At 40.2% G+C, this 16,105-nt stretch overlaps 1 protein-coding gene across 1 annotated transcript in view; it reads left to right on the forward strand.

Moving 5' to 3' along the window:
• Positions 1–16,105, forward strand: part of mpped1 (metallophosphoesterase domain containing 1) — a 74,178-nt gene that overhangs the window by 15,539 nt on the left and 42,534 nt on the right. The window contains exon 3 of the mRNA XM_040149992.1: positions 10,321–10,546. Within this exon, the coding sequence (XP_040005926.1) occupies positions 10,321–10,546 (226 nt within the window). The remainder of the gene's footprint in view (positions 1–10,320; positions 10,547–16,105) is intronic.

Consider the following 16,105-nt stretch of genomic DNA (forward strand, 5'->3'; position numbering starts at 1 on the left):
TGGGCTTGAATGTTGTTACAGCCAATGAGTAACAACACTCTCAAATATAAGTATAACATTCAAAAATATAGTATTGGTTGGCCCACTGTATATTTGATGCTCAACAGCAGAGTAGAGTATTCCTTTACACCTGCAACTCAGTGTCAAGGAGGAAGTGCATTATGTATGTTAAAGCTGCAGTATTTATGTATTAATTTATTTTTTGTGGCCACAAAAGTGCCCTTTTCATGACTTCACACATTCAGCAGATGTGGAGAAACATAGCATTCATTTGGACTCATATGTCTGTTTGCTCTGTTTTTGTCTTTACAAACTCATGACAAAAAATTTGACTTTAAAAATTTGACTCTAAAGCTGCTAAATGCTTCACTATTTTCACAGCTAGTCTCTAACTTTGTCTCTGTTTGGTGTTGAGCAGGTAGTGGACAGTAGCTTTGTATAACTGATTCGCTGTGGGTTCATCACTACTAGTCGTCACACCTTTCATAATACATGTAGTCATTTGATCCATTGTTAATATAGGAAATATGATTAAGTGCAGCTTTAAAAGTGCGTAAGAACTCTTCTGATCACATGCATGTGAAACTCCCTGAGGACAGGATAGATGGTTGAAACTAGAGTAACCCCAACTTTCATCTTGGTATTGAGTCTTTGTCTCAGACTCCCTCTGATAAAAAACACAACCACAGGCCTCTCTCTCTCTTTCTGTAGCTCTGTGTTTGCGAGGGCCACAGCCTTAGCATCTCTGCCACAACTCTTTATTTAGCGCTTACTCTACTCTGTTCCCCTTTACTGCTGAATAATAGATAAGTGGCGACCATGATGCGATTGCCGTGTAGGCACTTTAAATGCGAGTGTGTGTTTTTTCCTGGCCCAGGAGAGGGAGTGTGTCTCTAACTTCCACCTGCCTCTGCCCGGATGTTTGTTGGTGTGTGAGGGTGTGTGTGATTTCTGCCCGTCCATCCTATGTCAGGTGTTGTACCCCCCCCCCCTCCAGCCAACTCCTACCCCCAACCCCCCTTTTGGACTTCCTCTTCACCTCCTCAGCTTTCCTCCCTTTCCTCCCAGCTTGCTCCCTTTAGCTCAGTAACTGCGAGAGCATTAAACTTTTATGACTGCTGTCTTTTCCTGGCCTGCTCTTCTTCTATCCTACTTTCGTTCCCTTTCTCACTTCCTTGCTTCCTCCTTCCCTATTCCCTCATTCCTTCTCTTGCCACCTTCCTCCTTCCTCCCTCTCTCCTCTTCTTTCATATGTCCTTCTTTCCCCAAACCTAATTTTTTCTTCATTCTAACTCTCTCCCTCTTTTATCTTTCACCCCCTTTCTCTTATGTTTACCCAGCAGTGAGTGGTGCTGGTGGAGAGCATAACGAGGAGGTCTGACAATCCTTTATGGTTTTTTAACACTGGGAAACTCGACAGAATTTCAAGTGACTGTAAATTTAAGCAAACCGTTTCCCATCTGTCCCGCACTGCTTTTGTGTCTTCTATTAGCACACTTGAAAGTGTTCCTTGCCCGTGTGTATGTGCATGAGGGAGGGAAACAAGGTGCAACGGGATATGAAAATGGTCTTAGAAACATTCCCAATTTTTCTTTCAAACAAGTTCTTCTCTTTCTTTTCCTCCAAGTTCAGAAGACATTTGGAAGGGGCTGAACCCTCTACAGATATAGCTTATGAAATGATGGAAGTCTTTCTTATAATTTTCCCTTTCTATCTCTTTGTCTCAGATTTGTTTTCTGGGTCATCATCAGTGTATATAATCCACTGTATGCAAACTGTTGCTTAATCGGCATTAGCCCTCTCTTACAAGCAGGAATAGACAGCAAATGAACAAGAGGCCAAACTGTTAGAGTTAAATAAATAGCAGGAGGATTTAGATTTGAATCAATCTGTGTACAGATTTCATTTTGGCTTTTTGGGGGGGCTTTTTCATGTTGTTCAGCAAAATACAACAAAGGAGTGCTTGTTCTTGCTTTCATGAGGTCATCATCATGTTTTCTAGTGTTTATGTGTGAAACGTGTTTGCATACTTATACCTCCAACCGATGAGTAGATGTGTATCTGTGTCTGCAGTATGCCATCCATCTCTATGTCTGTCTGAGAGCAAGAAATACCATGAATTGACCATGAGGGTAGATAAACTTAAATATTCCCCCCTAAAGAGATACTTAGCAATTTAGTATTTCATATATAAGTTGGGGGACTTGCAAGGGACAGATTATAAAAAAGAATTATCAAAATTGGAGCAGCACAGGCCGAGAAATCCTCACTTTTAGTCCCTGGTATAAATCAGGTTCCATTTCCCAAAATGCAACCAATAGCACCTTTTCTTTAGTATCTCCCTACCTGGTTAACGACCATGTCTTTCAAACTCCTCAATTCCATTTTGGAACACAGGCTTTCTGGTATAAATTTGTAGTGTCAAAGGCCAACCTAAAATAAACCTGATGTCATTATTATGACATAATTAAGGTTAATTTCTCAGATTTTACGAAGCTCCTCCAAATCAACAGAAAACCGTATACAACAGTTTTCACAGGCTCAGTAGAACTCCCCATGACTAGTAACCTGAGCTTCATATGTGAATTTGATGGAGTGCACCTTTAACAAAGTAATTAGAAATTTTGGAGTGAGTCGTAAACCTCTTTTACACTAAAGTAATTTGTAATAATTGTACACTACAGTAATTTGATGCACTGATCATCATTTTTGACCACTGACTGACTACTTAGAATACAGTGGAAATTAATTTGTGAGACTTTGAATCATCAAAGTCTCAAAAATTCCTTAACATTTAGAAAGTCTCAGGTCATAGATTGGTACATTTCTGTAATGGAATTGATTTATCAGTTAAAAGATCATACCTGTGCTTTAATTGTTCCATTAACTACAAATTACATATGGTTTACACCAGTGATGATCGTTTCCCCCCAGAAGATGTATCTTAATGACTTTGGTTATCCCCTGACTTTACATTTAGTGCCACCATGAGGATGACATTTGTGAAATGTCTTGACAGTTATTGAATGGACTGTCGACAAAATTGGCACAAACATTCATGTTCCAGTCAGAATGATTTGTAATAATTTTGATGAGACTTTGACCTTTCATCTAGCGCCACTGTCAGGTCAACATTTGTATCTGTCCAATAGCTGCCAAACTAAAGACATTTTGATCAGTCTCTGCTGTACTTTCTTTTTAGTGCTAATTAGCAAATGTTAGCATGCTAACATATTAAACATGGTACACAGTATGCCTACTATACAGCAACAGTTAGCATTGTCATTGTAGAATGCTGACTTTAGCTTTTTGCTCAAAACACTGCTGTGCCTAAGTACAGTCTCACAGAGCCGCTAGCACGGCTGTAGACTCTAAGTCTTGTTTCTTAAAATTTTATTGTTATCGTGACTGATATGTAAGGTGGAGGAGACATATGAGTGACTTCACCTTCATAGGCCAACAGTGAAGTCAGCAACACCAAAAGAGAGAAAAGAAAAAGACAATGTAAAATCACCTAAATCTCGGATTGTCATAGTGCCCTTGAACACATCAAATTAGATCGGGTCTCAAAACCGTCCCTGCTTACAGATATGCATTACCGTGTTACGATAAAGTAGCTTTGACAAGAACATAAAGGTAATACAGTGCACAAGGGTTTTAGTTTAGTTCTGGCTAAACGTGGCGTAAGTAGGAATTCATTTTTAAAACAGACATGGGACAGATGGTGGGTGGCCAGTCTTTTAATTCATCAGCATTCATCAGAAGCCCACGTCGCTGGTTCTGAAAGTTGCAGCTTAATCTTCAGCCCCATTATCCTGGAGGCGATGTCGTCACACTGAACGTGGAAGTGGAGCAGACAGGATGAAAGAGACAGAGACAGAGTGTAGGAGAGAAAGAGAAGAGAGAGACCACCTACGAGGCCGCTTGATGATGCGTTGATCTGTCTTTGTCACTGCTTCTGTGTGTGTGTGTGTGTGTGTGTGTGAGTGTGTGTATGTCTTTCCTTTGTGTGTGTAATGCATTATGCTCAGAGAGGACATTGTGAAGTGTTAGGAGGTGCTGCTGTACGTAGATAAAATGTGTGTTTTAGATGCGTGGCTCAGTAGGTGGTGTTTGTGTATGCTGTCTCATAATTGCTGGTCTTTGTTTTGCGTCTGCTTGTATGATTGTGTGTGTGTGTATGATGTGACGCAGGAGTGTGTGGGTGGTAACTTAAATGAAACAAGTTAGTATTAAGTTTAAGCTGAGGTGGGAAGGCAGAAGTCTCCATCATCCATATCTCTCCCTTTTTGCATTGTGTATCTCTTACTCACCTCTCCTTTTCTTCTCTTTTTCTCTCCTTCTTGTGACATTACTTTCTTGTCTCACATCTAGTCTTCCCTCTGTCTCATACACTCACACACACATATGCACACAAATGCTGTAAAGGAATTAAGACTGATCCGAGCTGAGACTTTAGCTTGTCTGTCTTTGAACATCAGTGCCGTTACTTTTGAAGCTTCCCTTTGAATTATTGCATTTCTGTTTATGCACACACAGATAAAGGGGTTTATACACACAAACATGCACAGGCATATGTGCTTAGAAACACCTAAACACACACAGATTTAAAGAATAATTCTGGTTTATTACATCTTGCGTTTTTTTTTTTTTTTTTTGTAGTGTTTCCCACTTCTCTCTTTTATGGCTACATTGTATCTCGAGAGTAACTTCTGAGATCTGAGATCTTAGTCATGTCCAGTGGGGCAGGAAACACAAACAGTCAGACGATCAGACAGGTGGTAAACAAGCCAACAATTTATCCAGATTATCTAAAACACTTAATTTGGAGTCAGCGTGCCTGAAATGTTGGTTATAATCCTTTATTTTACAGGAAAACGCCACACAGCGTCTCTTAAGGAGAGCAGGTTGAAATTGAACCTGGAAGTTTGTTAACTGTGATCAATGTTTACAATAGACAAATACATTTGGCTAACCTGAGGCTTTGTTTGCGATCCCTGATTGTCTGATTGTTTGTGTTTCTTGCCCCTCAGACTTCTTTTCAGGGCTTTCACATCATTCCCATAACTCAGCTATTCAAATGAGTATAATATCTTATAATAAATGCGAACAAACAAACAAAAACAATTGCCAAGCCTACATAATATAGGTTTGTGTTAAGTGCAATGGAACAAACTTTCTACATTGCTGTCTTAGTAGCTATGCCCGCAGAGGCACACATGGTTCTCTTTATACTACACCAGGTGACAGCGTACACAGATGAGTCCGAACATGTGCCAATACTGCGTACAGTCCACACATACACCAATCACTCTTGGGCTACATGTCCACACAGAAATCCACACAAATCCTCACAGACTTGGGCAGATGACCAAATGTTTCTCGTACAGACACAAAAATTGTAATTCTGAGCTTCAGTTGGTTGATAGGGTTGAGTGGTGGCTTGATATGATGGAATGCAGGAATCACCAAGAGCACTAAACTAATGCAAGTGTGTATGTTTATTTTTCAAAAAGGAAAAATTAAAGGAATAGTTGGATATTTTGGTAAATAAGCATATTACCTTTATTGCCAAGAGTTAGATGTAAACATTGATACCGTATCATGCAAGTAGTATCGATCTAGAGCCAGGAGATGATTAGCATAGTTTAGCATAAAGACTGGAAGTAGGAGAAAAATTTGTACACAAGATGTGTTAATCAGTGAGCTTTAAAGTGTTGGTAGGTGTTTTTTTTTTAATTTTGGACAAAGCTAGGCTAGCTGTTTCCCCTGCTTTCACTCTTTATGCTAAGCTGATCGCCAGCCAGCTCTAGTACCATACTTAGCCCACAGAAATTAGAGTGGTATTGATCTTCAACTGTTATCAAGAGAATGATTAAGCAATTGAAAAACGTTCTCTTTCCTGCATACCCTCAATAATATTACCTTACACACAGCTGTGTGGTCTGATACTGTCATTCAACCAAAATGTGATACTTTGTAATTCTTTTAAGTACACATAGATAAAAGGCTCATATGCTAAAAAAACAAGACCCAAGCTGAAATAGACTTTTCCTTTAATTTCATTTTAGTAGAGAGTTCTGGCTACTGTTTCCTGCACACATGCATCCGCTCAAACTGTCACAATGGTACTGGTATTAATTTAATCATTCTGAGTTGGCAAAAAATATTTGGCCTCTCTTTTCTGCAAGTGCACATACACTTATAGACATCCTAAAAAACACACACACATTTTAGTATTAAGTTATTTGGCAGGACGTTTTGGCTACTAGTTTTTGTATCTATGCACACACACTTAGAAATTAACTTAGTCTTGGCAGGCAGAAAATGTCTAGCTTTTTTGTTTCTGCATGCACACAAACACACATAAAAGAGCACATACATACACATGCACACACAATGGGCAGTAATCCCCCTGTACATGCCAGGGCTTTGGGCAGAGCAGGGATTTTCCTCTTCAAAGAGCAGACCACCCAATGCCGGAACAATGGTGGCCGAACTCTGGAAGATTTCCTGTGGCGGTGGTGCATCCACATACACACACACACACACACACACACACACACACACACACACACACACACACACACACACACACACACACACACACACACACACACACACACACACACACACACATGCACAGGCACACACAAACACACACACACACATACACACTCACAGACAGCCTGTATTGTGTATAGACACACACATAGTCATTATGCATTCAGACAATAAACATTACGCTTATACACGGACCCCCAGGATCATGTACATACCTGCATGCTGCATGTGGCACTTTTACACAAATTTACACACACACACAAGCTGCCTTGTGGAGTTCCTTGGAGGATGGAGGTTTTTATGGTGACAGACACACAGAAACAAAGATGGCAGACAGGGATCTGGGATATGTATGACTGGAAGGGGGCAGGTGCTTGACAAAAGAGCAAAGACACTGAGCAAAAAGTGATCGGAGAACCAGAGAGGAATAATGAGATGAAGTCCAGCTGTTTCCACTCCTGGAAGCAGCCTTACTTTCAGCCATCATTGTCCCATGTTTCCCTCGAATCTTTCACCCCCTCTGGCTCACTCACAACTTTGTTTTTTTCTTCTTCTTCTTTTGTTATATTTTTGATGTGGCTGCCTGCTTTGTGCTGCCGCTGATTCACTCACAGACAAATTAAAACATTTGTTGCTTTAAAGTAGCCTTTTGAATTCAAAGACAAGAGATTGCGGGGCGACAAAGAGCACTCTGCGTGTTGTCTGGGAATATTGTTCGAAATGTTTATATGCCCCCCCCCATGTGCACGCGCGCACGCACACATACACTTCCACCCACATCCTCTCCTCTTTTTTTCTTCTTTTCTCTTCTTCTGTCTTTTGTCACAGAACCGACAAATTCATTCTCATTTGATGGAGAAATTGTCTTTTTGTGATTGATTTGTTCTTTTTGGACATGCACAGTAACAGACTGTTTTGCTGATTTCTTTTTGAATTGTTATTATTTTTATATTCACAGACAGCAGTTGGCTTGGACAGAGAATTACAATAAACAGACGCACACGCAGCTTTTAGTTAGATTGAAACTATGTGATGTTCAGCTAGTTGGTATTCCCACCTTGTCATTTTGCAGCTTTTTTCCAGGGAAAACTTTCAGAAAATTCATACATGAAATTGAAATTTAATTCTGCTAAGTAAGAGCATGTATGTATTTGTGGAAGTGTGGGGTATATTTGTATCCAGCTGGTGGAGTTTTATATTTCTCCCTGTGATTTATTTCTCTCAGTTTACAGTTGGCTGTCAAACTTCATGGGTGAAAAACTGTGTATGTTGCAGAATTTCTGAGAAAAACCAGATAATGTTTATTTGTTGGAAAATATATGAGCACCTTATTCCCCTGCTCTCTTCGTCAGGCTCAAACATGCATTGACACACATATTCCCCTACTTATTTTTGATCTTTGCATTTTAGGTATTCAGCTGATGATCTCATCCAGGCCAGCTTGCCCTGTTGCTTGATATCTTTTCCATTTTCATCTTGTCTGTCTTTGGAAGATTCCCTTTGAATTACTACATCTTGGACAAGGTTGTTGGCTATAACATGTTCCAACTCAGAGAAAGTAGTCTTGAACCTGATGTGGCGTAAATAAAAAAAGATAACCCGTATTACAATGTTTGAGAGGTCAAAGACTAAACTTGTTTTTTCTTCTTGACCATATTTCATGTTCATTCTGTTCTGACCAACCAACAAAGAAATTTAGAAATTTGAAAACAAAATTTAAAAAAAATGTACAAATTAATTTGAAAAGTAAAATATTCAATTTCTATTTATTTATTTATTTATTTTTTACTGTTGAAATATCTGAAAACATGTTGCATAGCTAGTTACCACATAGAGTAGGACTGTTGAACGACTAAAATTACCAGTCCAGTGTGTTAACAGTTCACACAAAAGCTGAGCATTGGTAAAAAAAAAGAATTTCTGTATTTCCTCACTTTTCAAATTTCTCAATATTTTAGAGAAAAATACAAGTGAGACAGACATAAATATTGGACTGGAGGACTCACAGTGCAGTCTCTGGGATGTGAAAAGCACTGACTATACTCCATTAGTCTTTCAGAAAATGTGCAGAGATATTTGGATTTTTTTGCATTTTTTGAAATGCCAAAGTCTGACGAAAAGGAATCACAAACATCTTTTGATTGTGTGGTGGTGGGTCCATGTGCCTTTGTGGAGGTGCAGCCCCCCATTTACTAGGCTTTTTTGGTGTCTTCTTGACAACTAAACACAAACCCTTCTGCCAAACAAATGGGAACTGTGGTGGGGAGAGGGGGCGGCTCAGGCCCAAACTGCAGACATGGGCACTCTTTGACAGCTGCTTTCATCTTGTTATTATTCCTCCTTCACACTCAAGGATTTTTGGGCTTCCTAAAGTATTTCTGTCGCTCTGTCCTTCCGCTCCGTCTTTCTAACCCCCAGCTCTTTCTCTCTTTCTGTCACCAGGCTGTGATTGGCTGTTATGACAGAGCCATCGCCAGGCTGTCAGCCTCTTCTAAAGCTCAGTTTAATTACTCCTTTTCACTCACATGACATGTTCATGCACAGATGCTGCAAATGCGCACACACACAGGAAAGTCACTCACAAACACGCATGCTGACACACAATCCAGTGTGTTCAGCTGCGTGCCATTTCGTCCTGGCAGTAATAAAAAAAAAAGCCATGGTGACTGAAGTCCCCCTCATCCACTCTACCTGACAAAGAAGACCCCCAGATGTTTGTCGGTGTTGTCTCGCTGTTTCCTTAGCAGACGTTTGAAAACATCATCTAGATCTGTGAAGGGCTGGCTGCTGCTAAGTTTGATGGACACCGATCAATTACATACAATAGTGTGCCCTGAGTTGCCAATTAAAGCGATTGAGAGAGAGGAGATAACGGGAGTGACGTGAAGGAGTGGGAGTTTGATTAAAGAAGGGTGATGAAAGAAAATCAAGAAAAGATGCAGCATCGGTTGCCATAATTGGTAAATGTTTAATATTCTGCATCTTAAACTTCACAGTGATCGCTCTTTCTGCTTTCCCTCCTCATCATTCCTCCAAATAAAGATTCCCTGACTGATGCGTTCAGCTATGCTTCCATAAACAGGAGACAGCAGTGCAGTGGGTTGCGACCTTGACTGATGGATGGAAGCCAAGACAGATGTACAAATTTGCTAGAAATGAAGGGGAACAATGAGAAAGCTTTGTTGCATGTGAATGCCAAGCTGTCTGGGATGGGTTGCGCGTCGTCCTCAATTTTAGCTCTCCTCCTTGTCTCTGCCCAGGATGCCTGTCACCCTTCCTTTCTTCAATTCCTTTCACTCACCTGCTCCCCTACATGTCGTTTCCCTGTCCATGTCCTGATGTCTCATTTTCATTGATGTCAACATTTTCTATTTCCTCTTTCTCCCTGTCTTTCATCTTCCACCCCTGTCTCCTGTCTTTACTTTTCTCCTTTCTTTCTTTCTTTTACAACTCTCATTTTCCTCCCTTATTGTCATTTCTTCTATACCCTTTCCCCCTCTCCCTTGCCCCTTGTAATGATCTTCATGCCACCCCATTATCTCTCTTTGTTGCTTCTCATCTGTCTTTCATCTTCAACAAATTTTGCCTCCTCACTACATTTCTCCTTGTCACTCCCAAAGCACTCCCGTCTTCTCTTCTCTCTTATCTTCCTGTCTTACATCTTTCTCCTTTTCTTTTCCTTCTTCCCTCCCTACTTTGCCCCCCTTCCCTTTCCTTACTTTCACTCCTCTACTTCCCCCTCTCCTCCCCTGCTAGGTACCCTGCCCTACGACATCAAGATAGTAATTGCCGGAAACCATGAGTTGACCTTTGACCAAGAGTTTATGGCTGACCTGATCAAGCAGGACTTCTACTACTTCCCCTCAGCTTCCAAGCTGAAGCCAGAGAATTATGAGAATGTCCAGTCGCTGCTCACTAACTGCATCTACCTGCAGGATTCTGAGGTCACCGTGAGGGGCTTCAGGATCTACGGCTCACCCTGGTGAGTAACCACTACTATTGTACTGCACACAAAAGCGAACACCTTGCACTACAGGTACTGAAGGAAGTACTTGGTTGAGGTGTTTCACTTTCATGATATTGTTTGTCACCAGCTTCTGTAAAAGTAACACTTTCCTGTAATCAATTATACACGAAATCTTTGCCTTATGTTTCAAGATTGCACCTCAGAAATATATTTCTTTGCAATAGTGTTTTTGTATGGGAGTGGTCAATGAAACCGCATTGTAGGAGTTTTAGCTGTTATTGCTGAATCCTCATTTCTAAGTCTAGAGTTCTTGCTCACTACTGCTTAGATGCAAGTGATGTTACTTTAAGGTTTTTTCCTTTATGTCTGTAGCGAACATTGACCACAACCAAGTCCTGAAAGCAATTCCCTCTAAAGGTCCAAATGTACCAACTGTGTCTTGCAACACTGCATTATTTGACGTTCATCATTTGATGCCCATATAGCACACACCAGACATGCAATGCAGAAAAACTGTACACATTACATATTGAGGGGGAAAAATGGGGTTGATAAAGCCCCAACAGCCCTGGGCCCTGTAGCAATTGAATATGGCTATGACTTGGTACAAAGTTAAAATATTGGTATCGTGACAATGCTCTGCTGTTGTTTTGATGTCATCTTTGCATTTTCAATCATTGATATTGATCATTTATTTGCACCTCTATTCACCTTTGACTTGTGTTTCTTTTTATTGTTGTACCATCCAGTGTGTGTGTGTGTGTGTGTGTGTGTGTGTGTGTGTGTGTGTGTGTGTGTGTGTGTGCATTTTTGTTACTTTTTTGGGACCTTATAAAAACCTTATAAACACTGACTTGAACCAGTAGTCCTCATGGGGACCAAAGCCCAGTCCTAATGAGGTAAAGTATGAATTGAGGTTAGGTTAGGTATGAATTGGTTATGGATAAGGTTAGGTTTGGAATTAGGTTAGGTTACATTTAGGATAAGTATTTAAGGTCAGGGTAAGGGGTAGTAAAATAAGGATGTGTGTGTGTGTGTGTGTGTGTGTGTGTGTGTGTGTGTGTGTGTGTGTGTGTGTGTGTGTGTGTGTGTGTGTGTGTGCGTACGTGTGTGTGCCTGTATGCGTGTGTGTGTGTGCGTGCGCGTGTGCGCGTCTCTGTGTGTGATTACTGCCTGAGGTGGACCAAGAGTAAGATGGAGATGGTAAAGAAGGAGGGAAAGAAGATATCAAGGAAGGGAAAAGTGAGAGAACCCATAGAGACAAGGGAGAGATGTAGGAAAAGAATGGATGGAAATGAATGGGAGTAAAAGAAAGTCAGAGGGAGGGAGGGATGGAGATTTAGCAAGAGATGATTTTACTCAGATTCAATGGCTGGCACATGAGGTTACGCACGTGTGTGTGTGTGTGTGTAAGAATATCTCTCTCTGTCTGAAAGAGTGAATGTGAGTGTCCGCTGTAGTTACGTGGGTTTCTGTACCCGTGTGTGTTCTCACTTGTGTAGACTGTGTGCTTGTGTGTGTATGGGCCTCAGGGTGTGATCCTGTAACACAGAGGGGCTCTAGCTGGAAGCCCCGTGTGTTTACCCCTCAACACCTTCTGCTCCCCTCTTCCCTCCTTCATTCCTTACCCACTCCATCTGTACTTCTCTACTTCCTTCCATTTTTCTTTCTTTCTTTACCTTCTTTCTCCAACCTTCTCCTTCTGTCTTTCTCTCCTTGAAACCTTCAGTTATTCCTTCTCTTTAACCTTTGCTCTTATCTTTTCTTTCCAATCTATATACCTCCTCCTGTCTTCCTTTTTCTATCTTTCCTCCATCAGCTTAGTCCTATGTCATAATTTCCCTAAATTCCCACCTTCCCTTTCTTTCTTAATCCTTCTCTACCCCTGCCCAAGACCTCCCCATCACTTGATGGGCTCTGCATGTCGCTGGATGACATACCAGCCACCTCCTTCAAATGCGCCATTCTCCAGCAGAAGTAGTGGGGTAGTTCCAGTCCCTCCATTGCTGGCGCTGCTTTATGGCCTGTGGATACCCTACCCACACACACACACACACACACACACACACCACCAGCACCAAGAATTCCACAACTCCAAGTTGCTAGCCAAGTGTCTGACCTCCTGATTATCTGTAAAGTAAAATCTGACGTAAGAGGATATTTATCCAATACAAATCCAATAATACTCAGATATACATTAAAAAAAAATTGTGAACTGTATAAACCCCATTTCAGCAAAAAAAATATTGACAGCACCCTGACTCAAGTAAACAGATGAAAAAATAAAGAAACAGGAGCTGTAATTTCACAGCTAGTGATGAAAACACAGATTCATTTCATATAGCTACAGGCAGCAATTTTGCAAGTTCTAACCTTTTTGCACTCAACAAAAGCAACTGGCTTAATCACCCAAAATTAAAGTTGCGATCAACAATTGGCAGGTTTCAGGCCTGTCAAAACTGAGTGATGTCACTTTAGCTAGTTTAATTCTAATTAAAGAAGGAGTGCAACCAATCACACACTTGTTTCACCATCACAAGGTATGCAGAAAGAAATTTTAAATTCAACAAAGTGTCCATGTAGTAAATAACATCTCATTGATGAAAAAAACCTACTTCAGTGCTGTTTATTAATAATTCCTCCAAAAAGAACTAGCAAAAGTAAATGCTTTGACTGGAGATAATGACAGGCTTCTGAAAAGAGAAAAAGAGTAATGCTGTGGAAGGAATGATGCTAAGCCATTTTTTGCCATTTCAGCTACAATTGATCCAGACTGTGTGGCATGTTTGATTTTTTGTTATTTTCAAAAGTGTGTAACTTAAGTATTAAGCGTATTTAAGTTTGTGTAAGACTAGTCAAGGGATTGGAAAAACTAGTGACAAATTCTTTATCCAAAATATTGATATCATGAATATTCTCAGCCGTGACAATTGATATAGCCAATAACTCTGTGGCTAAAATAAATAACAAGGGAGATACCGGAGAACCCTGCCTAATGCCTTTTCAGATCGAGAAACATGTTGTTGGACCAATTTTGAAGAAAACGCAGCTGTTAATTTTATTATAAAACATTCTGAGTGTATTACAGAAGAATGGCCCAAAATGAGAGGGTTTCCGGGTTTCGAATAAAAAGGAATGTTCAAGTGAGTCGAACACTTTAAAGAAATCCAGAAAAAAGACAAGACACTCGTCATTTATAAATTAACTGTAATGAAGCATATCAAGGACTACTCGTGTATGATTATGAATATTCCTGCCTTTAATAAAAGCTGACTTCCCAATAATCTTAAATGCTCATGTTGGCGAATTTTCACTCAGATGTGGGCAGTTTTTCTCTTACATGTATTCTAAATGCCATGATTAATTGAAAAAATTGTAATACTAATCTACACTGTAACCCCTGTATTCTGCTTAATGACCATAGGTAGTTAAATGAAATTGGACCACTGTCTAAGTTTTTTAGGGAGGGGTTGAAGATGAGTGAAGGACTCAATCAGTAGCTGGAGCCAGAGAGTAAGTTCAAAGTAAAATTGTACTGACACCTTCCTATTGTAAGAAAATAAACGAATGCATACAACTTAAGCTGGCATTATTAACAGAGACCGTTGTTCAAGTTCAAGGAAACACTTTCACCACAGGCGAAACTGTTTCAGGTGCACCTCATAATAAAAACAAAGGGTTTATGGGCTTGTAACACAAACCTTCCAAACTGGTATCCCCAGATAAGGGGATGAAGGAGCGGTGTCTTCTTCTCTGGGTAGATGAAGTGGTAAGGGTGGCTCACCATCTCCTTTGGCAAGAAGAGAATCCAGAATCCAAGATCCAAGGTATCTTCATGGAGTCTCAAAACCTAGCCTGATAACAACAGGGCTTTTATTTTAGATCCAGTCTGTTATCTAGGGCCATAGTAAAACAACAAATCATTAACTCTCAACATGCCATTATAATCTAATAGCACTTCAATGGGTTACATAGTTTTGACTTTACAGTATATTCTTTTATGAACTCTGTTACTTCTTTTTAAGATCAATAATGAATTATGATTACAAATTTTTAACCATTATTAGGTTTTATATTTCTCATGAATTTATCGTACTTTTAAACATGAACTAAGGAATAGCACACAGTATTGATTCCTTACACACCTTGTTTTTTTTACTGTAGAAGTAACAATATTTCCCTTTGATTTTATATCCTTCACACAAATATATTGTCTGTCACACTAGCAGTATGTATCTAGAACTGTTATGCTAATGAGCCTGTAACAGCATTATGACACAGTGGGAAAATACTAAAAAAAAAAGTATAAAATAAGTTATCTACATTGTACATTTCAGGTTTATATTCGATGTAAACAATGCAAACATCTTCCCCTACCTCAAGGTCAACAAGTGTAACTCAACAACTGTAATACCTCATGGAAGTAAATTTAAACAAATGCACCCCACACATTTCCACATGGAATGTACACACTCTCCCTGCAGTACCACGTAGCTACTGTCCCATACCAACTACAAGTGTTAAGTGGGAATCTACAATTAATACTACAGGTCACAGAATTCTGTGGGCAGCAAAACAAACAATTTTCATTTTAATAAAGAAGTCGGGCAATAATTGACCTTCTTCCATCATTCTGTGAGCAACCATGATTTGGTTTTATCTTGCACACGGCATGAGTCTGCGAACAGCAGGGAATGTGAAAGGAGCTGGTTACCTCGCTGAGAAGTTAGACATGTGCAGCCTGTTGCCTGCAGCTCTTCAACTAACAGCTCACAGTGGCTGCTCATTCTTGCTCCATTACTCCCTGCAATATTTCAAAATGAGCCGCTGTCCAAAAATGCTGAAAATTACCGATTCAGAGACACATTTTTGGTGAACGATATCGATAATTGCTAAAAGCTCAGTGATAAAAACTTTGCATTTCCTGTGACTCCCTCATAATAAAAGTAAATTTGTGTTTAGCCAGTTAAATGCTTTTAATGTAAAGCTGCTATTGGTTTGCATTAGAAGTAACTTAATAGAGCATTTTTTCTGGGACTGTCGCCGCAGACACCAGTGTCAGTCAGTCAGTCTTTCTGTCTGTCTAATTGGATCTTTTTCTTATTTCTGCCTGTCACCTCCTCTCTCTATCCATCCTTTTGTTTGCCACTGTATTTGTAACTTCCCTTCTCCTTTTCTTTCTCCATCCCTCTATCCATCTGGCTTTATGGGCCATTTACTTGCACTCTCTGCCATCCCTTACTCCTACTTCAACTTTATCTTTCTTTCTCTCTTTCTCTTCTGCAGAGGTAGTCTGACACTGTGTGCTTCCCAGTGGGCTCCTCCAGTCCATCCCACACGTGGATCGCTCTCACACATACATAAACTCACACACAGACACACACACACACACACACACACACACACGCACGCACGCACGCACGCACGCACGCACACACACACACACACACACACACACACACACACACACACACACCACGTAGATCCTTACCTGCGATGAGTCAAGCTGTTGTCCATACAGCATAGGTTTTAACCTATATTTCAGCTTAGGATTTTACCCTTTGAAAGCACCAT

This window comes from Xiphias gladius, chromosome 2, assembly GCF_016859285.1.
Source record: "Xiphias gladius isolate SHS-SW01 ecotype Sanya breed wild chromosome 2, ASM1685928v1, whole genome shotgun sequence".
Taxonomy (NCBI): Eukaryota; Metazoa; Chordata; class Actinopteri; order Istiophoriformes; family Xiphiidae; genus Xiphias; species Xiphias gladius.